Source organism: Leguminivora glycinivorella, chromosome 16, assembly GCF_023078275.1.
Source record: "Leguminivora glycinivorella isolate SPB_JAAS2020 chromosome 16, LegGlyc_1.1, whole genome shotgun sequence".
NCBI lineage: Eukaryota > Metazoa > Arthropoda > Insecta > Lepidoptera > Tortricidae > Leguminivora > Leguminivora glycinivorella.
Genome location: NC_062986.1, coordinates 20,924,042 through 20,951,809, shown reverse-complemented (window position 1 = coordinate 20,951,809; position 27,768 = coordinate 20,924,042). Strand labels below are relative to the sequence as shown.

General features: G+C 39.2%; 4 protein-coding genes across 6 annotated transcripts in view; 3 read left to right on the top strand and 1 right to left on the bottom strand.

Moving 5' to 3' along the window:
• Positions 1–20,432, bottom strand: part of LOC125234725 (cleavage and polyadenylation specificity factor 73) — a 49,416-nt gene extending 28,984 nt beyond the window's left edge. Inside the window, exons 1-8 of the mRNA XM_048141097.1 lie at positions 20,219–20,432; positions 19,922–19,985; positions 18,661–18,758; positions 17,581–17,709; positions 16,883–17,060; positions 15,666–15,755; positions 15,050–15,200; positions 14,134–14,309 (exon numbers count right to left, since the gene is read on the bottom strand). Coding sequence (XP_047997054.1) covers positions 14,134–14,309; positions 15,050–15,200; positions 15,666–15,755; positions 16,883–17,060; positions 17,581–17,709; positions 18,661–18,758; positions 19,922–19,985; positions 20,219–20,292 — 960 coding nt within the window. The 5' untranslated portion in view covers positions 20,293–20,432. The remainder of the gene's footprint in view (positions 1–14,133; positions 14,310–15,049; positions 15,201–15,665; positions 15,756–16,882; positions 17,061–17,580; positions 17,710–18,660; positions 18,759–19,921; positions 19,986–20,218) is intronic.
• On the top strand, positions 3,245–13,212 carry LOC125234726 (delta(24)-sterol reductase-like). Of its 3 annotated transcripts, none has more exons than XM_048141100.1 (5): positions 3,245–3,285; positions 7,117–7,301; positions 8,940–9,050; positions 10,054–10,210; positions 11,934–13,212. In XM_048141100.1, the coding sequence occupies exons 2-5, from the start codon at positions 7,119–7,121 to the stop codon at positions 13,088–13,090; spliced, it is 1,608 nt and encodes a 535-aa protein (XP_047997057.1). In that variant the 5' UTR covers positions 3,245–3,285; positions 7,117–7,118; the 3' UTR covers positions 13,091–13,212. The 3 variants fall into 3 exon arrangements, with proteins under 3 accessions (XP_047997057.1, XP_047997058.1, XP_047997055.1); XM_048141101.1 differs by lacking the exon at positions 3,245–3,285 and adding an exon at positions 3,358–3,508; XM_048141098.1 differs by lacking the exon at positions 3,245–3,285 and adding an exon at positions 5,868–5,970.
• A 136-nt stretch (positions 20,433–20,568) lies between the features above and the next one.
• On the top strand, positions 20,569–23,853 carry LOC125234724 (protein KRI1 homolog). The gene is made up of 3 exons (XM_048141096.1): positions 20,569–22,091; positions 22,341–22,510; positions 22,995–23,853. Exons 1-3 carry the CDS (start codon positions 20,649–20,651, stop codon positions 23,779–23,781), a joined length of 2,400 nt encoding a protein of 799 aa, XP_047997053.1. The 5' UTR covers positions 20,569–20,648; the 3' UTR covers positions 23,782–23,853.
• A 754-nt stretch (positions 23,854–24,607) lies between these two features.
• On the top strand, positions 24,608–27,145 carry LOC125234741 (40S ribosomal protein S9). Its single transcript, XM_048141127.1, has 4 exons — positions 24,608–24,690; positions 25,084–25,312; positions 25,759–25,945; positions 26,951–27,145. The coding sequence occupies exons 2-4, from the start codon at positions 25,090–25,092 to the stop codon at positions 27,123–27,125; spliced, it is 585 nt and encodes a 194-aa protein (XP_047997084.1). The 5' UTR covers positions 24,608–24,690; positions 25,084–25,089; the 3' UTR covers positions 27,126–27,145.
• The last annotated feature ends 623 nt before the right edge of the window (positions 27,146–27,768 follow it).

Genomic DNA, 27,768 nt, shown 5'->3' with positions numbered 1-27,768 from the left:
TATGTAACGTCTATCACAGATCCTTGGTATCTGAACATTTTCAATGGGTGTCAAAACGCATCTGCGTCATTTTTAGATTATCAGGTTGTAAATAACAAGTTATATCGTTACAAGAGAACTTTAAACCCTCTTTTAAGAGAGTTTGAATGGAAAGAGGTCATTCCCTTAGAAAACAGACAACAAGTGCTTCAAGAAAACCACTCTTGTCCAACAGCGGGTCATTTTGGGGTACTTAAAACGTATAAACGGCTATCTCTTAAATATTTTTGGCCTGACATGCATAGGGATGTGGTGGAATTCGTAGGTGACTGTGATGTGTGCAAGTCGTATAAATATGCCAATCACAGTACTCTAGGCGTTATGGGACGGCCAAAGGATTGTAGTAGACCTTTTCAGATGATCAGTACAGACCTAGTCGGACCGCTGCCTGCTTCTAGAAAACAAAACACATTCCTATTGGTCGTGACTTGCTGTTTCTCTAAATATTGTCTGTTATTTCCTATTCGGCGAGCTACCGCTGAAATAATCTCTCGCATTCTAGAGGATCAAGTGTTTCTGGTACACGGTATTCCAAAAACAATCTTAATGGATAACGGGAAACAGTATGTAAGTAATACTCTAAAAGCATTATTTACGAAATATAAAATCCCTGACGTTCGATACACCCCTAAATACACCCCCCAAGTGAATGTGGTTGAACGTTATAATAAAACTATCGTTACGGCTATCGCTTGTTTCATTGAAAATAACGATCATAGGTCTTGGGATTCCAACATCCCAAAAATTCAATTTGCTATAAATTCATCGGTAAATGAGGTGACCAATCGTACACCATCTCTTCTGGTCTACGGCAGAGAGTTGGTAACTTGTGGATCACACTATTTGGACGTGGATACTATAAGCGACCTAATATTCGCACCTAGGGATGAATATGCAGAAAACTTTGGCGCTTTACGAAATGTCTTTGACCAAACGCAACTAGCGTTGTTAAAGGCACACGCTAAAAACTGTGGTACCTACAACCTGCGTCGCAAGCAGGCTGAATTCAATGTTGGTGATACGGTTTGGAAGCGTACCTATTATCAGAGTGATAAAGATAATAGCTTTGCCAAGAAGCTGGCACCTAAGTTCGTAGAGTGTCGGGTATTATCAAAAAAATCACCACTAGTTTACGTGCTTTGCGATAAACGCGGAAATAATTTAGGTGATTGGCACATCAAGGATTTAAAGCTCACTAATTATAAATCCTAAAACCGTAACACGTATTCTTCTAGGATGTTTAACTCTATCAAACAGCCGCAGTGATTCCATTCAAATGTAATTAGTTCCTTTCTATTTTATTTTACCTTTTCATATAAACAATTGATTAGATGTGTAATAATTGCAACCTCTACCAGGTCAGCAGTTTGTCTCTTGGTTCTTGATGGAAACAGTATCTGCCTACTGATTTGCTACAGCTACTAAGAGTTTATTTTATTCTTTTAATGCGAGTATTTATACTAATAGGAACCTATATGATAAAGAAGAATGGGGTTTACTGAATTAGGTACATCTATTATTATCTATCTGCGAGTAAAAGTAAACTTATACAATTACTCTGTTCGACAGGGCTTAACGCACACGTTAATGTGCTATGGCATTGTGAAAGATAAAGAATGAAAGATCATATGATAGTGCGATGAATGCGAGGAGTCTGTGTTTGGGGCAGGTAGTTAATGAGTCGGTATAAATATAGAGGATTTTACCTAGATAAAACCCTTCCTAATCAGGGGGGTATGTAACGTTAGCGTTTTAACGCTTCTTGAATAATCAGTCCTGTCACGGAAGGCGTAAAGGAAGTTCCTTTTTAACCTAATAAATTTCAATAGAAATAACGCCTGACCGAATACTGAAGTTGACTTGATGACAAACGTAAGTCCACACGCACGGCGATATAGGCGTTTAAAGATCGTACAACCAGTATGTAACGCCACCGCGGGGCGCGGAGGGGACTAACGGATAGACCTCGTCCATTTGGATCGGCGCGGCGACGCGAGTTGCCCGCTCCACTTATTTTATTTTTTTAAAAAAGGCACTCTCGGACGATGACGTTCGAAGGGTTTTCTATTCATTTAAACATGAGAACCTAATTTAATTCGTGTGTGAGTGTTTTCCCCGCTCGGGTGAGTGTTGCAAAAAATATTTTATATTTTATAGCTTGTAAGTAATTATTTCATCTTCACTGTGTTAATCCTTCCTAAAATAGCAAGTGCTTTATTCCTTTTATATAATTAGTAGCCTTTCATTATGCCTAAGCGCTGTAATTGTAAGCTACTGGTATCTTTGTTCTTTAGCGTAATTAATTTCTACCCACTTTACTAAAAAGTGAAATCATGATTTGCAATTTTCATGCAAATGTTAATTAGTTTAAGTGTATTCATTGCGACACTTAGTTGCTATTGCTTAACAGAATGAGTTTTAAAGGTACATTCCATGTCATGTAGATTTAGAGAAAAACAATAAAACTGCATAAGTGCATACCCATATAACAAAGCTGATTTTGTATGCTACCACCACATCTCTGATCACTATTTAATGCTTTGAGCGTGCCTTCCTGCTTTCTGCACTTCCCACTTGGCGCTTTTACTTCATAAGGCAGAATGTCGCAGGCAGTAACGCAAAATCGGACATTTCACTAAACGTCCAATAATAACGAATTCCAGGGGACCTACCACCTACCACCCAACACTGGCTCCGGAGACCACCTACTGCTCTGCCGCACCCTGAACACCGGGAAGAAGTGACGTCACACCTTGCCATGCGCGCCGTCCGCTGCTTCACCGAGCGATAGTCAGGGAAGTGCCACTCGTTCTAAAGCGTCTTCAAGTGAATGCGAGCTCGATCTAAATTGTTCGGACTTACTCCTGAGATCTATTTTTTAATCTTTTCGGCTGCCTACCCTACATTTGTATTTTTTTTTTAAAAAGTAATTTTTTTGTATTATAATTTTTATTTTTGAAAAGATTGTTTTATTTATATAACTAGTAAAGAACCTAACGTTTCAATTTATTTATTCTAAATAAAAACGAACATCTTTTCATACTATTTTAAATCTCCTAGTGTTCATTATACAAGTTCAAGGCCTTGCCTGGCAACTCATATCGTATTGATGTCCAAATGTTATGCTACAGCGATAGTACTTACCAACAGTTAATAGAGATTAAAATTATATAACGCGGTGCAAATAAGCCAGTCCAGTGAATATTATTGAATGAGTTGGCCGCGCCCAAGGTTATAAGACATAAGGTAGACGCAATTTTAGGTTATAATTTTATACTATTGAATAAATTTTATTGTAAAATTAAAGTAAATAGTAACTGTGCTGAGAGCAAAATCTAAGTCATTATTTTGCGAAACTATTTCTCTCTCTTCCTGTTCTTTAATATAAGTCTTCTTTTTATATACTGAAAGCCAATATACAATTTTAAGTGAGTGCAACTGTTTACAAACAAAACCGGTGTGTTGAAAGGTAATAAATTAGATATTTCCTTAGAATGTCATAATTATTATTAAAACCAATATTGATAAAAGTGCTTGTATATTGATAAGAACTTTATTACTACCGGCTTTTTGGTGATGTTGGTTATCTTCGTAAATCTGTTCATTATTATCAAGTAAATTATTTATAGGAATAAGACTAAAATCATGGTTGATACAATGTCACAGTTTCGTTTTCTTTCAACCCCTTATTTGCCAAGAGTGGCACTGAAGCTTTAGTAGTTTCATGTGTTCTGCCTACCCCTTTATGGGATACAGGCGTGATTGTATGTATGTATGTATGTATGATACAATGTAAAGCCTGACAAGTTTTTATTTGACCCTGAGAGTATCGCTACAAACCGATTTCATATGGCAACAATGTGCGGACGTCATGTATAATGGGGACAGTGTACTGGTTTCGCGTTACTATTTGTAGAAAATTAAAACATGGTTTTATAGAATCAAAATTTAATAAGCTAGGTTTTAAGACTTGCTACTTCTTTCCGAACAGCCTAAAATACATGAATCTGGTACCTTTATCGAAGTCGTCGATGTTTGTTTTCTTTTTACGTGGGACCTTGTTTTATACTGGTGGCAATGGTGGAACGGCCTCCTTATTTCTTGAAATATTTTTCGCTATATTGTATTGTCAGGCTATAGAAGCGAACTGAAAGCTTCACAGTTCACACACTGTTTTGAAGGACCGGTAGCAGGCCAGATACAATCCTTCCGCGGGCCGGTCATAGCCCGTGGGCCGTATAGTTTGCCAACCACTGTTATGCGTGTGTTGCTTATCCCTTTGTACCTCGCTTTGTAAGCTCGCCTTTGTACCTCTATTCTTGTCCATCCATGCTAATATCCATACTAATATTATGAATGGGAAATTGTGTGTGTCTGTTTGTTTGCCGTCTTTCACGGCAAAACGGAGAGACAAATCGACGTGATTTTTTAGGTGGAGATAGTTGAAAGGATGGAGAGTGACATAGGCTACTTTTTGTCTCTTTCTAACGCGATCAAAGCCGCGGGCAAAAGCTAGTAATATTATAAATGGAAAAGTGTGTGTGTCCGTTTGTTTGTCCGTCTTTCACGGCAAAACGGAGCGACGAGTTGACGTGATTTTTTAAGTCAAGATAGTAAAAGAGATGGAGAGTGACATAGGCTACTTTTTTTCTCTTCCTAACCCTCCATTTCCCTAAAATGGGGGGTAAACGTTCGTATGGAGCATTTCGCAATTTTAGAATTTAACGCGAGCGAAGCCGCGGGCAAAAGTTAGTTGTATATAAAACTGTTGTACACAATAAAGTAATTACTACTACTACTACAGTTCTAAGGTATCAACAACAGATATCCTGTGCCATTTTCAACCAAAATGCTACTTATTTATGATTGTCAATAAGCATAGCTGGGCACCGTTAATCAAATAGTTAACTTCGTTAATCGCTAATCCGTTACTAAAAAAGTTAACTTCGTTAATCGTTAAAGCGATACATTTCGACAAATTTAACGTAAGTTAAAGTTAATCGTTAATCCGTTAACACGTGAAAAAAATGAACTTTTCTTTAAATATTTAGTTGCATCAGTATCCACTATAACGTATTATATTTCTGTAAAAGGCCGAAGTACAGCTAGCCTATTGAACTCTAGGCTGCACGTGGAAGGCAGTGATCGCCTGAGCTACTGCCAAGAGCTGTGTCAGGAGAGATGCTGGCGGTGACGGGACTGTTGTGGCACTTTGGGCGGTAGAGGCTAGGGAAGCGAATGTGGTCGTAAATAGGGCTCGAATTTGCTGCCCTATCACTACAACAGTCGCCATGGTAAAGCTTAGGATTCACCGAATCAAAGTTAGTAAAAGCAAATCCACGTGAAGAATACTTTTTTAGGTAATATTTCGGACTTTTAGCAATCGACATCGGTAAAACCTAGGATTTACCGGCAAATCGTAGGATTTGCCGTACTTCGGGCTTTTATAGTAGCGTTCAGAACTTGTTTTTCGCAGCGCAGATGGCGCCTGTGCCCTACTAAATTAACGATTAACGGACTCGGAGAAATTTAACGGAAGTTAACGAGTCCGTTAACATTTTTTCAAGTTAACTTAAAAGTTAATCCGTTAATCGAAATGTTAACTTCGTTAATTAACGATTAACGGATTAACGAGTTAATGCCCAGCTATGTCAATAAGTAATTTTATTATTTAAAAATAATATCAAATAGAAATCAACCTTATCGACAACCAACAGTGGTACCCTCCGGACGAAAAAGTCGCATAAAAAGATTAGAAAGAAAGATTATACACAGGTGTTCATTATAGATAAACTTATCAAAACAATATCCTTTTGTCTGCTTTGTGAGTCAGTGTCTAATATGAAGTGATTATGTGTTGATTTATACATGAATACCTTATATGTATAATTTATAACATGTTAATATCTTGTAGTGTTATGTTTCTTTACGGTTTGTATTATTATTCTTCTATAAATATATAAAAGAAGAAACTGACTGACTGATGACTGACATATCAACGCACATCCGAAAAGCTGGTCCTAGACTCCAAATTTGGCACGTCGGTTGCTTATAAGGTGTAGAGGAGCACTAAAGGTAACATTCGGATCCCAGCAGTCGCGACCCGGCAGCCGCGGCCCAGCGGCCGCGACTCATTGTCGCTGCTGTGCGGCGCTGCCATAAGCTTTCGGATAGCAGCGGCCGCGACCCAGGCAGCGACTGCCACGGCCAGTAGTCAAAGAGAATTCAGTGCATTCCAGTCGTGTATTGAACATACTATGTCAGACAATTTAATTAAAAGAAAGCGAGAACTCCTGAAGAGGCTGATAGAGGACGGAGAAGAGGATGATAGAATAGAATATCATTTTATTGCTGAAGTAATGTTGCTCTTACTATCATCAAAGATGAATAAAATTAATTCATTATACACGTTCAGAACCGATGAGTATCAAATCCCAAAACTCGTCGTTTTTATCGGCAAACGTCGCCATTTTGTCAACCTGTTCGAGCGGGCAGCGCGGCCACACTGCCTCCGGAGCGGCTCGGCGGCGCCGCCGAGATCGCGCGGCAGGCCACACCCCCGGCAGCGCTGCTCGGTCGCTTGCGTCGGAAACTATCGCATATAAATCCCTACAAAGCGGTGCGGCGCGACCCGGTCGCGGCTGCTGGGCAGCGGCTGCCGGGTCGCGACTGCTGGGATCCGAATGCTTCCTTAAGAAAGGATTTTCGAAATTCACATCCTAAGGGGGGTAAAATGGGGGTCCAAAGTTACAATAAGATTAGTTTTAGTACGCGGGCGAAGCCTCGGGAAAAAGCTAGTTTATCTATAATAATGATCAGCTGGTCAGACGACCGGTCTGATCTAGTGAAATTGCTGTAGCGACGATCCTGGGTTCGATACCCGGTAAGGGCATTTATTTGTGTGATGAACACTGATATTTGTTCCTGAGTCATGGATGTTTAATATGTATATAAATATGTATATGGTCGCCTAAGCACCCATAGTACAAGCATTCCTTAGGTTGGGGCTAGGTTGATTCGTGTAAGGTGTCCCCGAATATTTATTTATTTAATGTTGTTAATTCGTATTCCCGACAGCCATGCTGCCAGCATCATGGAAGGCCCGCATCATCACCTGGCTAGAAGAGCACAGAGAGCTAGTAGTCCTTGTCTTCTGCCTGCCAGCTAGTTTCCTCTTCAGTCTATTTCTGAAGATAAAAGCAGCAACTCGTCGCTTCACCACCGGCAGTCATGAGGAAAGGGTCCGTGAGATACAGCGACAGGTTAGTATCTTACCCATGGTCATGTCCAATTGCCCAAAGGCGTACAAACAGACAATTTTAACCTGCTTAACCGCCCTTTCCCTATCTGTGGAATTTCCCCATAACATAACTCCATATCGTAATGTAGACGTTACATAGGCATGATAAGCTGTACGCTAGTATCTATAGTTTCACCCATGTATCAGCTGATACTAGAGCTAGAAGAGGACAAGGAAATAGTTGTCCAAGTCTTCTGCCTGCCAGCCAGTTTCCTCTTCAGTATATTCTTGAAGATAAAAGCGGCAACTCGTCGTTTCACCACCGGCAGTCATGAGGAAAGGGTCCGTGAGATACAGAGACAGGTAACCATGGTCCTGTCCATAAGCGTACACACGGACAAACTTAACCTACTTAAACGCCCCTTCCCTATCTGTGGAATTTCCCCATAACATAACTCCATATCATAATGTAGGTGTGAAATAGGCATGATACGCTGTTATCTGTAGTTTGTATTATTTTGTTAGAAGAGCACAGGGAACTAGCTGTCCTTGTCTTCTGTTAGCCACGTTCTTGATCAGTCTTTTCTTGAAACTGAGAGCGGCAACTCGTCGCTTCACCGCCGGCAGTCATGCTGAAAGAGTCCGTGAGATACAGAGACAGGTGAGTATCTGTAACCATGGTCATGCCCATAGGCGTACAAACAGACAAAATTAACCTACTTAAACGCGCTGTGGAATTTCCCCATAACATAACTCCATATCGTAATGTAGACGTTACATAGGCATGATAAGCTGTACGCTAGTATCTATAGTTTCACCCATGTATCAGCTGACTAAAAGAGGACAGGGGACTAGTTGTCCTTGTTTTCTGCCTGAAGTATATTTCTGGCGATAAAAGCAGCAACTCGTCGCTTCACCAGTCATGATCAGAGTCCGTGAGATACAACGATAGGTTGGTATGATTATATTTTATCCATACACAGCGAACAGAGTCGTGACTATCGCTAGGCAAAAGTTGTAGGTGCCCAACTGGGGAAGTACTTCTGCCTTACAAAATTGCCAAATAGCACTAGACCCTACTCATAGTGTTGTGTTCCTGCCGGTGAGTAAGGCTGCCAGAGCTCAACGAGGGTGCGGTGGTGCTGGTGTCGGTAGGTGTGGTAGGAGGTCGCTAATTTGTTCCGTCTATTGTCCTTTGAGTCGGCGGCAACCCGAACCCTCCTTGGAACTTGTACAAGTTTCTAATGGGTTGGCAACGCGCATGTGACACTCCTTTGCTTTCCATCAGGCGGACCGTATGCTTGTTTAACACCGACGTAGTATTAAAAAAATCAATGGGTGGACGATCAAGCCCACTGGTGGCAAAGACGGGAATCGAACCCGAACATCGAAAGTGTATGTTATCTCTGAAGGCTATTAGGCGCCTTTGACCAACTCATTCTTAGGGCCAGTTGCATCAACCACAGTTAACAGACACATCAACGTCACGCAGCAGAAGTGTATCGAAAATCCCATACAATAAAAAAATCCGAACGCCGAATCGAGAACAGACGGTTCGGTGCAACCGACCCTTAGTTAACTAAATGTTTTCAGCAGCTCTTACTTTGTTCTCGCACATAATTTTGCAAAGATTTTAAAACCGTATATAAATCTGCTTCAGGTGCAAGCATGGAACAAACTGGACAAAGACAACCGTCGCCTGCTGTGTACAGCGCGACCAAACTGGCTGTCGCTGTCCACAACATTCTTCCAGAAACATCTGCACCATCGGGTAAGTGGCAACAATGGCAAGCAAACTTTCACATTCCCTCTTGTTCCTACCCTTATAGTAGATAACTATAGATCAAGCAAACGTATTTATGAAGGTAGCGTGTAAAATGAACTTAGTAAAATCCATTGAGTTGTCCGTCTTTATTCGCAGCTTGCAGCTTTCGGTCGTCAATTTTTGTAACGCCGTGTCTTGCGTGGGCGACGGTCGCGCGACCGTCGCCGTCGCGTCTCATCGCATCGTCTACTTCCATATCGATAAGGTTTGATTTCGTATGCGTCGCGTCGTCGTCGCGCGACCGTCGGCCACGCAAGCCACGGCGTAAGTTGCAGTCAACAAAAACATAAAAAAATGCCTTGTTACGTGACATTTAATTGCAACAACACAAAGATTATTATGAACACTCAAGGGCCTGAGACATATTTCAAATCACAGGCAAGTAACAACTTCAGTACAAAATCTGACATGCTCGGCATATATAAATAGATGAACTTATTTCTTCTATCTAAATCTAGTTCTGTGGTACAACTCGTCATCCTCTTCCATTCCTCTATCTTTCGTCATCTCAGTACCCACTTCCTTCTTTTTCAAATCGTCTTTCACACGTCTTTCATTTCATCTATCGTTTCATCCAAGCAATTCATATTAACGTAGATACATTATACCGGGGTTACTTTGATTCGTGGGTTAATCATCGAATTTTCTTCATTTATTGTTTCTAATAACTATACTATTTTTCACCTTAGATGAATTCGGTGACACTTCCAGAAATTCTGAATTACGCATACTATGTTCGCAAAATATTTTTGAAAAATAATTTATGCTTTGACAAAAAAAATTAAAAATATTTAAAAACTTTTTTGTATAGATTAAGTTGGTGGTAATTAGTTGCAATAACCCCTAATAGTTGACTCCATGTTTTTTAAACCATATTTCATTTAATTCCCAGTTGTCTCTATACATTTACTAACATTCCATACATTTAATAATCAAATACTTTACACAGGTCCCGATCCCCTTATACGACATCTTGGAGCTCGACGAAGCCAACATGACGGTCCGCGTGGAGCCGATGGTCACCATCGGTGATATCACCAAGTTCCTCATCCCTAGAGGATACTCTTTAGCTGTCACCATTGAGTTAGACGACGCTACTTTAGGAGGTGAGTCTGTTTTAGTGGTATATATATATCCTTTAGGGTCACTTGCATCACCGAAAATTTAGGGTTAACCCGAGGATAATCCACCATTTTATGTGGAATTTGACAGTTGACAGCCCACTAACCTCGAGTTAAGCGGGTGGTGCAAGTGGCTCTTAGTCGACCTATAGGCACAGTAGTAACACTTCAAACATTCGTACGCCGCGCGGTATGTACCTATGTGTGAGCGCCGTGTACGTAAGCAACACATGTAAGCGGATGAGAAAGATTGATTCTCGTTCATTCTGCCTCTGTCAACTTTAATTACCGGCAAGAACACAACACTTTATATGTATAGGGTAATTAGGGTATAATGTTATTTGTAGCAGAGCTTTTCTTTCAATATAATATATGTTATGCTGTGATTTACCTTACAAAGCAAGACAGCCCATTTTATTATACTCCAATTGCTAATTCGAGTCCAAAAAAACTACTACGATGTTGCCACTGCAATAAAATGTTTGTAAAATAGTATAATCCTTTTTTATAAAAACACACGCCAAGATAAATTATTTATTATTTATTTCAATCCTTTGATTTATATATTTAATAGTCTTTTATTATTTACATAAATACTAGGTCGCTCGATTTTTTTTCTTTTTTTCCGTGATTTTTAGTTGTAAAGTTGGTATTGCGCTTGTATCACTTCAGGTATCAATAACATTTGGTACTATATTTTGCGGTATAGAACAAACTATTGATGATATAGATATTGTATCCAATTTTATATACATATATTTTACAATCAGCTAATCAGCGAAATAGTGTATAGTGGGCTTTATGGTTGCCACGGCCGCCATTGTTTTGGAAGCGGCCATGACACCATGGTCTGTCAAACTGTATTTGAATTTGACATTCTTATTCGACGTCTAACTTCTGTTCTGATTGTTTGAATGTTTTTTTTGCTCCGTGGTGATTTTTTGCCTTGTTGAGTTTTTGTTTTTTGTTAAGTTTTTGTTTCCTGTTCAGTTACTGTTATTTCAAATCGTTATTAAGATTGTGTTTTCTACGAGGACTTTGCGTGAGCGCAAGCGCAAAAGTACGAGTATGATGGAACCTGAACCAGGGCCTTCTCGTCAGGTGATTCTTTCCCCAAGAAAGAAACGCTGTACTCGTCCTCTGACCGTTAACGAAAAAACAATGGTAATGAACTGTTACAAATATGTCCACAAGCATTCAGTTTGGTTGTTAGACTCCAATGACTAATTTAATAAACATTGGCTAAAATTGCACCTGACTGAGACAGGGCATCTTTAGTGCATACATTTGTCTGGTTTAAGTTTTATTATTATTAGCAACGTGAATGAAGGTGATGTTGATTGTCACAAATACACGTAATATAATGCGAATTACCAACATTTATCATTAGTGGCGACCGGTGGAACTAATTTGTTGTATGAGAATTAAAACAAAGCAACTAAAACGAATTTTCTTCACAATTTTATCATCAAGTATTCTTGGATTTCTTACGTGCCAAATAAAGAATGTAGAAGGTTGGCGAAACCTGAAAAGTATTTTGACAGTGACATAAGTGACATTGACAGCTGTGACATTGACGTATCTGTCGTAGTTTTTTTGGACTCGAATTAGCAATTGGAGTATAGTTATTACACCCCTTTAAGACACCCTAAGAAAATGAAACATCAAATCGTATATGTTGTCATATGATTAACTTTTATTTCGGCAGGTCTGGCCTTCGGCACCGGCATGTCAACTCACTCGCACAAAGCCGGCCTGTACCACGAGACCATCACCAGCTACGAAGTGGTTATCGCTGACGGTTCCGTGGTAACGGCCACGGCTACCGAACACAAGGAACTGTTCCAAGCGTTACCTTGGTCGCATGGAAGTCTAGGCTTTCTAGTCGCTTTAACCTTGAGAATCGTTAAAATCAAACCGTATATAAAGATTAAATATATCCCAGTAAAAGGACAAACTAACTACTGTAATATGATAAGAGAATTATCAGGGACGTATGAAGCTAAACCTAAAGTATTCCCAGATTATATCGAAGGCACGATTTTCAGTAAGGACGAAGCTGTGATCATGACGGGAGATTATTCTGACTATGACCCGAATGTACCAGTTAATGAGTGCTCCAAATGGTACAAACCCTGGTTTTATAAGCACGTTGAAAGCTTTTTGAAGAAAGGTGAATCTGAAGAGCTTATACCTTTAAGAGATTATTTGCTAAGGCACAACAGAGCTATATTCTGGGTGGTTGAAGATATGCTTTCTTTCGGTAACAATTTTGTATTTAGAACTCTATTCGGTTGGTTGTTACCGCCTAAGCCAGCGTTTTTAAAATTCACTACAACACCTGGCGTGCGGGAATATACTTTTACTAAGCAAGTTTTTCAAGATATAGTGCTTCCTATTAAAGAATTGGAGAAACAAGTAGAAATAGCGACGGAGTTATTTGACAAGTATCCTTTGTTAGTGTATCCAAGTAAAGTGATAGACCATGGGCCGTCTTCTGGGCAGCTAAAGAGACCAGATCCTAAATATATGGTGCCAGGGACGGATTATGCAATGTATAATGATTTAGGTGTATATGGAGTGCCAGGAAAAGTTAAAGAGAAGAAGAATTACAATCCTGTGGATGCTATGAGGAAGATGGAGAAATTTACTAGAGATGTTGGGGGTTTCTCTTTTTTGTATGCGGATATATTTATGACTAGAGAGGAGTTTGAAGAGATGTTCGATTTGACGTTGTATGAAAAAGTTAGGAAAGAATATGGGGCGGAAGGCGCCTTTCCACATTTATACGATAAAGTGAAGCCTGAGTTGGATGTGTTCGCTATTGGAGAAGAGAACGCAATTGGAGAAGAGAAATCAAAGTAGAATTTGCAATTAAATATGCGATATTTTAAGCCATACCTAACTGTTATGTATTACCTATAATATGTCAACGCATCGTACTGTCGTTATTTTAATAATTGAAATAAAAATGATTGTAACAAACACAAGTTGTTTCTTTATATTACAATTTAAATTTTAGGTTCTTACAAAATCCTGGTCACGGCACCAATTTGTAACAGACCAAATAAAATCAAAACAATATTAATAACAGCTAAATAGTCACGACGCAACGGGGCCTAAAATTTTAATACGGAAACGTGCTATACTTTGCATTTTTGATTTTTAGTTAAATACAAACTTATTGCGCAGAAGTCAAAAACAGCGTGCGTATCCGATAGCATAAAGGCACACGAAATGCTCACGATAATATCTCCTTCGTAGCTGCTCGTAGCTTCGTAGATAGAGATAGATCGCTCTAGCGTATTGGCGCGACAGAGCCAGACTACCTTTCTGCGGTGTTTCACGCTCAGTGTAGGGTTCCGTAGTTTTCCGTATTTTTCTCAAAAACTATTCAGTAGTTTTTGAGAAAAATATCAAGTTCAAAACAATTTTCCTAGAAAGTCTTTAGAAAGTTCTACTTTTGTGATTTTTTTCATATTTTTTAAACATATGGTTCAAAAGTTAGAGGGGAGGGGTGACGCACTTTTTTTTCCTTTAGGAGCGATTATTTCCGAAAATATTAATATTATCAAAAAATTATCTTAGTAAACCCTTATTCATTTTTAAATACCTATCCAACAATATATCACACGTTGGGGTTGGAATGAAAAAAAATATCAGCCCCCACTTTACATGTAGGGGGGGGGGGGTACCCTAATAAAACATTTTTTTCCATTTTTTATTTTTGCACTTTGTTGGCGTGATTGATATACATACTTGACACCAAATTTCAGCTTTCTAGTGCTAACGGTTACTGAGATTATCCGCGGACGGACGGACAGACATGGCGAAACGAATAGTTGACTAGGGAACCCTAAAAATGTCTAAAATAGTGATGTCATGAGCCTATGCAAGAATCCACTTACCTTCAGGTTAGAAATGTGTCGGAACACGAAGGGGTTGTTGACGGCGATCTGCCTCCGAATCTTGTCGTTCATAGCGTTCACGTAAGTCTGGTACACCGCCATACATTTCTTGGCTAGCGACGAGGCGTAGTAGATCGGCACGTCTTGAAGCTCGGGGTGGAGGGACCAGTATTCGTCTGTAAATAATATATTACATACATACAAACTACTAAAGCTTTAGTGCCACTCTTGGCAAATAAGGGGTTGAAAGAAAACGAAACTGTGGCATTGCAGTGACAGGTTGCCAGCCTCTCGCCTACGCCACAATTTAACCCATATCCCACAGTCTAGTCGCATTGTCAAACAATAGGCGAGACGACTAAGGCCGTTTTCACATTATCCGATCCGATATCAGATGTCGGAAGGATTTCAATAGAAAAAATCCAAGATGGCGCCTGTAATGTATGGGATATCGGTCCGACATCCGATATCGGATCGGATAATGTGAAAACGCACTAAGGGCCAGTTGCATCAAACTCTTCCCTTCCTTTTTCCTCTATGGTGTGAACATAAAAACGTTCAAAGGTTAAATCAAGGATTACCTAGAATGAGTAATAGCTCCTGCGCGCGTCCCAGTGCGAACACGGGCACGAGGCAGCGTCCGCCGCGCGTCACTATGTCGGACACGAGCCCGGTGAAGCTCTCTCGCTCGCGTTTCCATGTGGCACAGGTAGATATGTTTCCTATGATGAGTTATGTATGCGTCACCTAGAATGAGTAGCAGTTCCTGCGCGCGTCCCAGTGCGAACACGGGCACGAGGCAGCGTCCGCCGCGCGTCACTATGTCGGACACGAGCCCGGTGAAGCTCTCTCGCTCCTCGCGTTTCCATGTGGCACAGGTAGATATGTTTCCTATGATGAGTTATGTATGCGTCACCTAGAATGAGTAGCAGTTCCTGCGCGCGTCCCAGTGCGAACACGGGCACGAGGCAGCGTCCGCCGCGCGTCACTATGTCGGACACGAGCCCGGTGAAGCGGCTCTCTCGCTCCTCGCGTTTTTCGTGGATGTGGGTGCCGTACGTGGATTCCTGCAGATATAGTGAAATACTGGTAGTGAAATTCTTAACCCATCACCCCACGGGCAAGTTGAATTATGTAGTAGGATAATCCGTAGGTAATCGATAATTTTTTTAGGAACAAAATCAGAAAATCGAATCTAGAATTGTCTTTTTACTTTATTTTGAAAACAAATACCCTTTACAAAAAGATAAAATAGTAAACAAAATTACACACGCAGTAGTTGAGTACATACGCAAGGATGCATTAATGAAAAAATAATACAGTTAACAGGAAAACAGTCATTGCCGAACCTTGTTCTTGAAACTGGCCAAATTATGAGCAAAGATATCAATATTATTAATCGAATTGTTATAAAAGTTACAAGTGCGCATAAAGAAAGAGTTTTTAGCATACTGTGTGCCACAGGAGGAAATAGCGAAAGTGGCACTAATGCACAAATAATCGTGTTTAGATAAATAAACAGGCCAACTCACGGTAATAAGAACATCTGGGTGCACGGTGGGAATCTCGGCCGCCATCAAATGTCTGTCCTCCTGCCGCGAAAAGTCTCCCGTGTACAGTACCTAAAATAACACATACAATTTAACTTTTAAAAGAATTCATGCAAACAGAGAAAAGAAATGTGTAAAAACCTGAGTGAAAATATCACTTTTGGCTACGGCGGTCCATAATCTGATTCAAAGATACAATACAGTATCTAAAGTCTTTAAGTAAATATTAAAATTCGATCTCTGGTAAATAATATCAAATTCGCTCGCGTTATATTCGAAAATTGCGGAATACTCCATACAAACTTCCACTCTCCATTTTAGCAAAGTGGGGGGATTAGAAAGAGACAAAAAGTAGCCTATGTCACTCTCTATCCCTTCAACTATCTCCACTTAAAAAATCACGTCAATTCGTTGCTCCGTTTTGCCGTGAAAGTCGGAGAAACAAACAGACACACACACTCTTTCCTATTTAGGGACCATCCACACTCAAGAGACGCATGTCCACCGACGCGGAAATGACGTCAGCGCCACGCCGCCTGAATGTAATGTAAAAAACGTCTCCTCAGTACATTTTGTATAGGACCACAGAATATATAATAGTACAAGTACAGAAGGCCCACTGCTTTGATGTTCACGAAATGCCGCCTTTTTAAATGCCTACAAAATTCTAGAAAGAAACGAGCCGCACGTGCGCCGCGACCGGCTATAGGGTTGCCTATGGATTAAAACGAATTAATACTCAGAAAAAATGTTATACTATTATATTCAAATCTTCGGCACTTTCTAGGTATAAATACAGTATTTATATATTTTTGTTTAAGTTCCAACATCACAAGCCTTATTCAACTTTTCCATGGGGACTTATAATCAATAGTAGATCTGTGTAAGAATGTCCTATGGTATTTATTTTATTCATGATGTCTATTCAACTAAGCATCATTAGACACTCCACACGCGGACATCGTATATGAACCTTAAAAAAATCTCACGACATAAAGTAACAATAGAAAGTGCGAACGTGCGTTCCGTGAGAACGCGCGCCACCCCTGAGTAGGCCGCGAACTCGCGGCCGCCAGCATGTACTTGTAGCGCGGCGATAGAATCGCGGAGTGAGCCGCCCCTGATAGGACGGACATTTTGAGTGTGGACGGTCCCTTATAAATCTTATAATATTAGTATGGTTGAGCAAAAAAGTATACCTTGACACCAGCAATCTCGATCATAAACATGGCTGCACCCAACACATGTCCAGCATTGTAAGCCCAAAAACGGACGCCCCTAACATCTCTCTCTTCATGGAAGTTGACTGTCTCGATGCGGTCCATTGAGCCTTCTAAGTCTGATTCTGTGTACAGCATCTGTTCTGTTGATATGTTGCTGCAATGTGAAAGATTTTGTCAAAAATTTGTCCTGCATGTATGGCGCAGCAGTTTAGTAAGCACTCACCACTCAGGTTAAGCTAATATTTAAATATTCATTAAAATTTGGATTATTTTTAATTATAAATTGGGATGTCATATAAAAAAATTATGATTAAAAGAATAGGGTGGATCAAAAAAACACTTTTCTGGAATTAGAAAAACCTAATGGATATCAATCATTGACCAATGACTTAGTCTATGAAGCCTTTGTGCAAAATTTTAGCTTTTTAAATAAACATCTTCAGTCCCCGCATTAGGTTGAAATTTTGATAATCTCATACAAACCTGAAAATTCATTTCCGAGGAGCTTTTTCAAGAGTAACGAAAAAAAAGCTACTCGGAAATGGAGCGAAACATGTCGAGCGTTATATCGACTTAATAACCCGCTTAAAATATTTACCAGTAGGAAATTCATGCAAGAGTTAGTTTCGATGGGTAAGTGAAACTAACTATTGTATTACTACTATGGGACCTACCTGACTTTAATATAATCAGAGACCAGCCAGCGATAGATGGCCTTGGTGGCATGTGTCATAAACACTCGGCCTTTGAACGAAGTTTTAGTGAGGAACCAGGGCAGGGCTCCACTGTGGTCAAGGTGGAAACTGTAAACAAACAAATAAATTATTGTCTCAAGTACTAAATTCTGAAATCTCAATTGATTCATATTCCTCTGTCCATGCCTCCATGGACACTATCAGTTCCCAAAATATGTATTTAAAATGAAATTAGGGTCTTTTCTTAAAGGTTCTATTGGTCTAAAAATATAGCAGTCAGCTGAACAACAGCGACATTGGAAGTTTTTGGAGGAACACACAAGACTATAAAATCATTTATTTGCATAACGTCCACAACTTATCAACCAAGTGGTGACTAGAAAAATGTGTATTTGTGAGTGTGTTTAGTAAAACGTCCCACTTTGTTAGTTACCATTAAAGCGAGATTACTTGTATCTTTATATGAATAAACTGACAAAGCGGCTTTATAGCAATCAACAAAGTGGGATATTTTCCCGTGTAAACTCACATTTATTAGCCTGCTCTTTGATTTTTTTTAATTCCTTAATTCTTTTACTGCACATCTACAACTCGGATATGATTACTGTCACAATGATCACTGGATACAGGCTATATCAGTTAACTACCTCTCACAGTGGCCCGAAGTGGAGAAGAGTGGCCCAACTTAGACCCCAATGGAAAGAGCCAGAGGAGGCCTTTGCCATGCGACCAGAAGGCAAAAAAGGGGCTGAATAGATAGATAGATTATGGATATTTAATGTGTATCTATCTATCTATCTATTAAGCCCCTTTTTTCCGAATTAGAGAATGTCTCTTAGTTCAGTGTGCCGCTTGGCAAAGGCCTCCTCTAGCTCTTTCCATTGACGTCTATCCTGGGCCACTCTTCTCCACTTCGGGCCCACTGTAAGCTTCAGTTCGTCCTCCCATCTCATTCGGGGTTTTTTCTGGCCCCTAGTACAACCTCTAGGGTACCAATTTGTTATGATTTGGCTCCATTTCTCCTGCTTGTCTTAATGTGTATAAAAATTATAAACTTACTGTGAAATCAGAAGAAGGTCAACTTCATCTGCCTCTATCAGGTCCACAAATGGCAGTGCGTCCATGCCTGACAACCCGGGGTGGATGCCACAGTCGAGCTGTAAAATAACACATAGAAATTAGTTCATTGTCAGACTATTCATTATTGATAAAAAAAATTGTCGCTGGTCTGGTGTTGTCGATAGTGACCCTGCCTGCTAAGCCGCGAACCTGAGTTTGAAACCCGGTAAGATTTATTTGTGATGAGCATAGATATTCATTCCTGAGTCAAGGATGTATTCTATGTAAATAAGTATGTGTATATTATGTATATTGTTGTCGGAGTACCCACAACACAAGCCTTCTAGAGCTTACCGTGAGACTCAATCAATCTGTGTAAGAATGTCCTATAATTTAAAAAAAAAATCATTTAATTTATTTCTTATAAAAAAAAAATCATTGAGAGAAATCTGCAAAAGATTACACACAGAATACATCACCTATAGCCATCTCTTGTGCCCATCAGCAGCTCAAGTTCCTTCTGTACCTTTTTAGTATGGAACTCTAAAACTGGGTCAACTTTAGTTTGCAAGGTTAACCCAAGTGAGACCCAAAAATACAAACATTGCACATTTCTTTATGTAGCATAGTTGTTGAATCTTGGCTTTCAAATGTAACTTAATTATAATTAATAGGATATGGTAGCGAAAATGCTAAAATGGAAAGGAGCCCCCCTTTCAACTTGGGATTTTTAGTTAAAAATACAAATGTTATTTACTAGATTTATCGAAAAAAAATTGTCCAATAAGAACAACTCAGTCAAAAGATATTTCAAAAAAATCTTTAAAATTGAGGTTCCGCTCTCGACTCTTTCCTCCTTCAAAACTTAATCAATCGGAACGAAATTTGAGAATCTGAATAACAATTAAATAATCTATGTCGGACCGTTTAGCTTTTTTGGTTAATTGTTACCAATTTTGAGTATCACACCTTTTTTTGCGTCACAATGAAGAAGGCCGTTTTTGGAAATTTTTGATTGGCTCTAGAGTCTTTAAAAAGCAGAATATCAAAAAAATCAAAACGGTCCGACACAGATAAAAGTAATAACAATCTGTGTTGAAAAAATCATTGCTCTATCTTCAAAAACCAGGGAGGAAATAGTCGAGAGTGTTTGTATGGAGAATTGACCCCTACCGTATCGTCTTAATCCACTTGATATTATTTAGATAAAGAAATCATATCAAGGAATTATCAAAACCAGTACTGAGTCTGACAATCTTACCATAATTTTCTTTCCTTTGAATTCCAGCATAATACATGATCTTCCGACTTCCTGGCCAGCTCCTCTGAAATAATTGTAAATTTACAACTTCGTAAATTATAGCTTTATTTAAATTTTTTGTTTATTGTTAAAAAGAAAGGTCCTAAAGTCGTCACCAAAATGGTTCTGTTGATTATTACATTACGGAATTTAGGATAACACACATCAAAGGCAAGTATCGCATAGATTGCAATGATCGCATAATGAGCAAGCAATAAATTTCAATTTTTGAAGAATATAAACGAAAATTATATTTACAATGGTCGAATTGTAAGCTGATCACTTTCTTCCAAGGGCCCAGGATCGGTGCCCTTTCTCGGATTTGTCGTCATGATAATATACTAGTTTATATCTTTTAGCCACTATACAGCACACATTTAACACTTAAAAACTTAGATTTCTTGTTAAAATGAGGATTTAAATAATGAAAACAACTCCAAACCGGCAGCTCAACACAATCGAATCGACAGCGACAGATTAGACTGAAATAGGTTATAATTATGTTGCCACACCAAATAATGTTGGTATAGAAGCGTTTATTAGCAAAGGTGAAACAGTTTCGAAGTTATAAACGTCAACATGACAATGACATTTGACATTTTCATTCATGTTTCGCATGCACGATTCGTGCATGGGATTATTTTATTGGTTATAAAAATGTTGTAAACTAAATCAAAATATAGTAAATATGCCGAAAAAAGCATTATTTGACGAAGACTCCGAAGAGGAGGTTACACTTAAGACAGAGAATGAGTATGCTAAGAAATATGACTCGTGGCGTCAAAAAGAAGAGCTCCACAAATTGGAGCAGAAATACGGCCCAAAAGCTTTGAATTCTGACGCTTCACTGTCTTCAGATAGCGAGGACGACGATGATGAACCTCCTGAAGTATCTGAAGAAACAGAAACACAATTCCTAAAAACGCTAGCGTTATTAAAAACAAAGGACCCTCGGATCTACGATCCTAACTTTAAATTTTTCGATAAAGAAAAAAAAGATGAAGGAAAGAAGCCAGAGGTGAAAACTTTAAGTTTTGCTGAGAGCGACGATGATGATGACGATGATGGAAATATATTTAAAGTGGAAAAGGCGGCTGAAGTCACTACAACTGAAAAACCTTCTATATCAGGACAGACTGAAAAATTGAAAGATTTCCTCACAGGTAAGGCTGAGCATATCAATAATCCTGTAGAAAGGGATCTAGCTCCTCTCAAAGCACTATGGTCAGATCCAAAGCTAAATGAAGGAGAAGCATTCCTTAGAGACTATATTCTAAATAAGAAATATCTAGAAGAAGGGGATGCTGGCGAGGCAGGAGACAAGATTCGTGACGACGCTGACCTGGAGGCTGATGAGGCCATTGTGGAGGAGCAAGGCAAGTTTGAGAGAGCATACAATTTTCGCTTTGAAGAACCTGATGAAGAATACTTGAAAAGATTTCCTCGTACCATGAACTACATCAGACCTAAAGACGACCGCCGCGCCAGAAAGAGAGCTGAAGTCAGAGAGAGAAAGGAAGAGGAGAAAAAGAAGAAGATGGATGAAATTGCAAGAATGAAGGCTCTCAAGCTAAAGGAAATTCAAGAGAAAATTGCAAAAATTAAAGAAGTAACCGGAAATCAGGAATTAGCTTTCAGGGAAGAAGATATGGAGAGTGACTTTGATCCTAATGAACATGACAAGAGAATGAAGGAAATCTTTGATGAGGAATATTACGGTGAAGTGGACAGTGAGAAACCTGTGTTCCCAGACCTTGATGAAGAATTAGAGATAGAAAATTGGGAGAAATATGAGGACGAGGAAACAGCTGAAAATGAGCCACATTGTGAAGATGACGAGTTCAACATGGATGCCGATTACGATCCAAAGCAAGCCCGTTTAAACCTATTAGAAGAATTACAGTCAAACATGACCAAGAAACGTAGGAACCGTAAGAAGAAGTCTAAATTGGCAGAGTTGTTGACGACTGAGAAGCCTAAGTTTGTGCCGACGGTGGCCGACAAGAGTTATTCTCAGTACATGGAGGAGTACTACAAGATGGACTGTGAGGATGTCATCGGTGGTGACTTACCCACCAGGTTCAAGTACAGAGAGGTGGTGCCCAATGACTATGGGCTCACTATTGAAGAGGTTTGTATTTCCTACAAAGAAAATTCTACTGTAATTTAAATTATTTAAATTTATTCTTATTCACAAAAAAAAACATCAAGCAACTAGATAGTACTTTGCAATATTGCAATAAGTTTGTACTCAAATCTACAATAAATCTCAAATGTACAATAGATTCATCCACTATTTATTCCCTTTATAAACAAAGTTTATTTTTAATGTTCAATCTTCCCATACAAATTAATGCTTTTACTTTTTCCATTCTTCCAGATCTTGCTAGCAGATGACAAGGAGCTGACTCAGTGGGTGCCGCTAAAGAAGATCGTGAAACACCAGCCGGCCAACATGGAGAAGGGAGAAGTCAAGGTCTACCGACAGAAGGCAGCCGATGAGCGCCTTAAGAAGAAAATTCTGCCTAGCTTGTTCAAGGATCTTCCTGAGTAAGTTATGTTTTCTATCTACTTAGGAGTGTTTTTTTTTTTTATTATGGACATCAGTTGATTGACTCAAAGTCACACCTGATGGAAAGTGAAGACAGAGTCTAAGATGGAGCTTGCCGGTTCAGTAGTAGCCTATTCACTCTTGCTTTAAAGAAACTGAGGTAGTGTCAAATGATGGGTGTATTCAGATTTATTTTATTGTTGCCAGCAATGCAGGGGTGCATGCATATGAATTACTTCCATCTGTACCTGCCTCATGCATTGTATATGGAAGTGGTCAGTTTGAACAAAATTGATAGGGACATATGGGAATACTAAATAAGGTTTTTAGTAGACTTATTCATTTTACACATAAAAACAGGAGAGTATTTGTAAGTACTTACAAAAATAATCCTTAAGGATATAGAAACAAATAGTAAAGTTGTTATCAAAGCTTTAGTTTATTTTACATATTAATTAAAATACTTTTTAAATATCATTTCAGGGAACCAGAAATAGTTGTTCCTATTGAAGCAGCTAAGAAGAAGAAGAAGAAGAAAAAGAACAAAAATAAAGAAGGAAATACATCCAATGACAATCAAGAAGGAATAGAACCAAATGAATCAATGACTAGTGATCCAGATACTTTACCAACGGAAGCCAACAGAAAGAAGAAAAAACACAAAGGTGTGGAGGAAAATGTAGAAACTGAAAATAATTCTAGTGACATTGCAAATGATAATGTACTTCCCAAAAATAAGAAAAACAAAAATAAAAGCAATGTAAGCAATGAAATTGAAGGCAATATTAGCAATGTAACTGAAGAAAGTGAGAATAATTCTAAAAAGAAGAAGAAAAAACATAAAACAGAACAAAATAATACTGAAAATAATATTGATAGTGTACCAGTGACATCAGAAACAAAGCAAAATAATCAGAACCTAGGCAGTTCTATAGACAAGAGCAGTATAAGTGAAAATCATTCTAAAAAATCTAAGAAGAAAAAGAAAAATAAACCAGTTGCAGAACAAAATACACAAAAGCAAAATTTAAAACGAAAATTAGATGATGCTCCAAATAATCCAGTGCCGCAGAAAAAGAAGAAAAAGAAAAATAAACCAGCCAGTGTTAATAATTCTGAGAAACATCAAAAAGGTGTATTCAAGAAGAATAAGCAAAGTCAGTCAAAAACATCAGATAATCCGTACAGCAATTTATCTGACGAAAGGCTAAAGGCGTATGGATTGAACCCTAAGAAATACAAAGGATTTATGAAATATAAGAAGTTTTAAGTCTTTTTGTGTGACTTAGTATGCTAATATGTATGTTAATTATGTAAATAAATAGTTTTATTTGTTATATTACAACAGTTTTTTTTTTCATTTACCTAAGAATAGAATTACATAGGTATGTCTAATAGGATATTAACATAGCCTATGAGACTTGATTGATCAAAATCGACAGTTTTATTGATATGGTTTCTAATTCTATCGTGCGTACAAACAACACAGCGCGAGGGATTACCATCTCGAATCTACTTTCCTATCATAATCATACGGAATAATAATTGTTGCGCGGAATGCGAGTTCTATGCTATGCAAAGTTCTACGTCTAGCCTGTGGATATCTTTCGGCTGATATGATGATTATGAATTGAATGGAACTTCATGGTCTGGTATAGGGTACAGGAGTCTGTTAGTGACTAACTTTTTCCAAAACTTTGTTTTAATCGTGGAATATCAGTGGCGGCCTTTTCGATTGTGTGTAAAGTGGTCCGCTGGATGTGAAGATATAAGTGAGAGCGAAAAAAGATATTGCTCCAATGTGGAGGTTCGGTACGACCATCTGTTACAACTTTTAAAAACAAAACTTTAAGTATTGCCAGTAACATGCGCATTCCATAAAATATGGGTAATTTAAATGGTAGAGTAGGTGTCAAGAACAAAAATCCGTACTTATAAAATCTAATATAATCTTGATAACTGGAGTATCACATTATATCAAAGTCACAATATTTTCAAACTATGTTAATAAAGTTACAGATACAAAATACTAAGAACATACTACTTATGTTACAGACTTGGGAAATTGTTTTTTTAAGTCTTGTAACCCTTTTTATTTCTTCCTGCCAGTTTGACATTGACGTTACCGCCATATTGCATTCTTTCTGTTTTGATCGACGAGCCGTGCTGACGGAGCGAGGTGAATATTTTTGAATATTAAACTTTAAATCGGAAATAAGTGTTTAAAAGTAATGCAAACATATTTGTATTATATAATATGCACGCAAATGGTCAAATATTTTGCTAGTTTCTGTGATTTAAATGGATTTCTGCGGTATAACCTCAAAATTGTATTTGGGCCTTTGAGTAGAACATGTCGTTATTCTATCTATTGACGATCATGTATGGACATAAAGGCAAAATTAACGCCACGAACATTGATTCCCAGTCGCACTACAGCTCTGACTTCCGTCTCTGTCGGAGTATTTGCGTTTGCAACGGTTCGTGGCTACAAACCCCCCTAAAAAAAATTCAATAGACTTTAGATAGCACATGTTATTGTAACCTAACAATTATTACTTGCTATTTCTAGCTCGTCATGGTAAATAACCGAGTGCCCTCGGTCTTCTCAAAGACCTATGTCACGCCCCGGCGTCCCTTCGAGAAGGCTCGCCTTGACCAGGAGTTGAAGATCATTGGAGAGTATGGTCTGAGGAACAAGCGTGAAGTGTGGAGGGTCAAGTACACGCTGGCGCGCATCCGTAAGGCTGCCCGTGAGCTGCTCACCCTTGATGAGAAGGACCCTAAGAGGCTGTTCGAAGGTAAAATATCTTTTTGCCATACTTTTATTCATGTACAATGTTTTACATCTCTCAGTAATGAATATTAGGACTAAATCCATACGGTTTTTATAGCTGCTATTGCCTGGATTTAAACTCAAAATATACGTGATTTTGCGATAAAAAAAACCACTTTTTGCACAATCGTATTTGCAGTAAGGGGATGAAAATAATCTAATCTACATTTAAAGAGACCAGTATCTTGACATCGGAAATTACCTTGGCAGCAGCTGCTGTGATTTTTCCCTAGGTTTGAGCTAACTTAATGATTTATTCAAGCAGTGAAATTAGTTCTTATGATGATTATCATGACACCTCTTGTCAGACAAACCTTTGTTGATAATTTAAAAATATCTGACTAAACTAAATCCAGGATATTCCTTATATTAATGTTTTCCTTGGTTTAAATATTAGTTGACATTTTTTAGGTAATGCCCTCCTTCGCCGTCTGGTCCGCATTGGAGTGCTTGATGAGAAGCAGATGAAGCTGGATTACGTGCTCGGTCTGAAGATCGAGGACTTCTTGGAGCGCCGCCTGCAGACCCAGGTCTTCAAGGCTGGTCTCGCCAAGTCCATCCATCATGCCCGCATCCTTATCAGACAGAGACACATCCGGTAAGTTCCCAAAATATTTAGGTTAAGAATTGTTGTTCAAGTGTACTTTCTTAATAAATACTAACCTCCCTAAAAAGAAATTAAAACTTTATACAATGACTGTTGCAAACAAGCATAGAGCCAAGCAATCACTGTAGACTCCAGCTATTCTGGAGGTAATAAACAAATTGTAAGCTTGTTTAATTACATTTCTGGAATATTTTCATCTGCAAGGTATATCTAAAAGATACCTAACATTCGTAAATTATTATTTCTGCCTTTACCACGCAACATTCTACTGTGACGATCATGTCGGACTAGGGGCAAGATGAACACCAAGGACATTGATTCCCAAGCGTACACCAACTCCAATTATTTTGCGTGACCTAATGTTGGAATGTTTGCGTTTGCAACGGTTCTTGGTTACAAACCTCCCTCATAATTTTATGTATTTTAGCGGGTCCACACAGAGTGAGGCATGACACGAGGCGTACCTGCTACAGCACAATGCGTTTTGCTTGTCAGGATGCTCAGTCTTGCCTCAGCCGAAACTCTTCTACATTGGACCTTTGCTACTGAGCATATTGCCTCGTGATGTACCTCGCTGACATCCTATTTCACTCATAAGAACTTGACATTAATTTGCAGAAATATTGTGGTAGCGTTGTTATAAATTTCTCATAAAAGCATTGTAACACAGGTGAATGACTGACAGTCAGAGCTGTGGCTTGGCTTGAACTGCAATTTCTTAAAGACCACTTGGTCAACCTTGTGTTGATTTCAATGTCTTGAAATGTTGTCTCTTGTAGACATTATGCAGGTAATGTATGCCTAGTTTATTTCAATTGAAATTATGCATGGAATTGAGAAATTACTTATCAATTTGCATTTATCTCTGAATATTTTATTGGTCATGTAAACTTCTAAATTCTGTTCCCTTCGCCCATTTCGATAACGATTAGTCTCGGTTGTGAGATGAAGACTTTCTTTTGCCAATAACTAATTGGTGTTATTTTATTTCCCCAGCGTCCGTAAGCAGGTGGTGAACATCCCCTCTTTCATCGTGCGCCTGGACTCCGGCAAGCACATCGACTTCTCGCTGAAGTCTCCGTTCGGCGGCGGCCGCCCGGGCCGCGTCAAGAGGAAGAACCTGCGCAAGGGACAGTCTGGTGGCGCTGCCAACGATGAGGAGGAAGATTGAGCAATAAAGACTTAATTTAATATTCTCTTTTATTTCATTATCCAATACCATCTTGAACTTGTAGCACTTTCGCGCCTAGCAAAAATACTGCAAATTTTACTAGCAGAGTTTGTCGAGAGTATACTATGGACTCGCTCGCGACAAGGCAAGTTGTGCTAAAGGTACAGATCAGAATAAAATTAGACTACGCAAAGTGGTGGGAAATTTAAGACCGATTTGTGACGTTATGTGGGTAAAGGAACCTAAAGCCGCGTATCGACTGCGCGCGGCAAATCATCGAACATTGGCTCGCGCGGCGGCCGCGCAATATGGGGACGGGTCTGCCTCGCGCGGCAGCTTGAACATTGGCGCGCTCGAACGTGCCGCGCGGCGAACCAGTTCGTGTCGGTTTTTGGTGGCGCGGCAAAGGAGCGTCAGTGTGTTGTGCGTGCGCAATTGGGACGGACCTAAATGAATGTTTGGTCACGGATCGCCTGCCGCGCTATATGAAAATGTTGAGCTTTAAATTGGCTCGCGCACCAAAACGCAGGTTTGGCGCGGTCGAACATGGCTCGCGCGGCAGCCGCCCGCAGTCGATACGCGGCTTTATTGTCGATGGCGCTTAGCTTACGTCGTTATGAGCGAGGTTCGTATACAAACGACG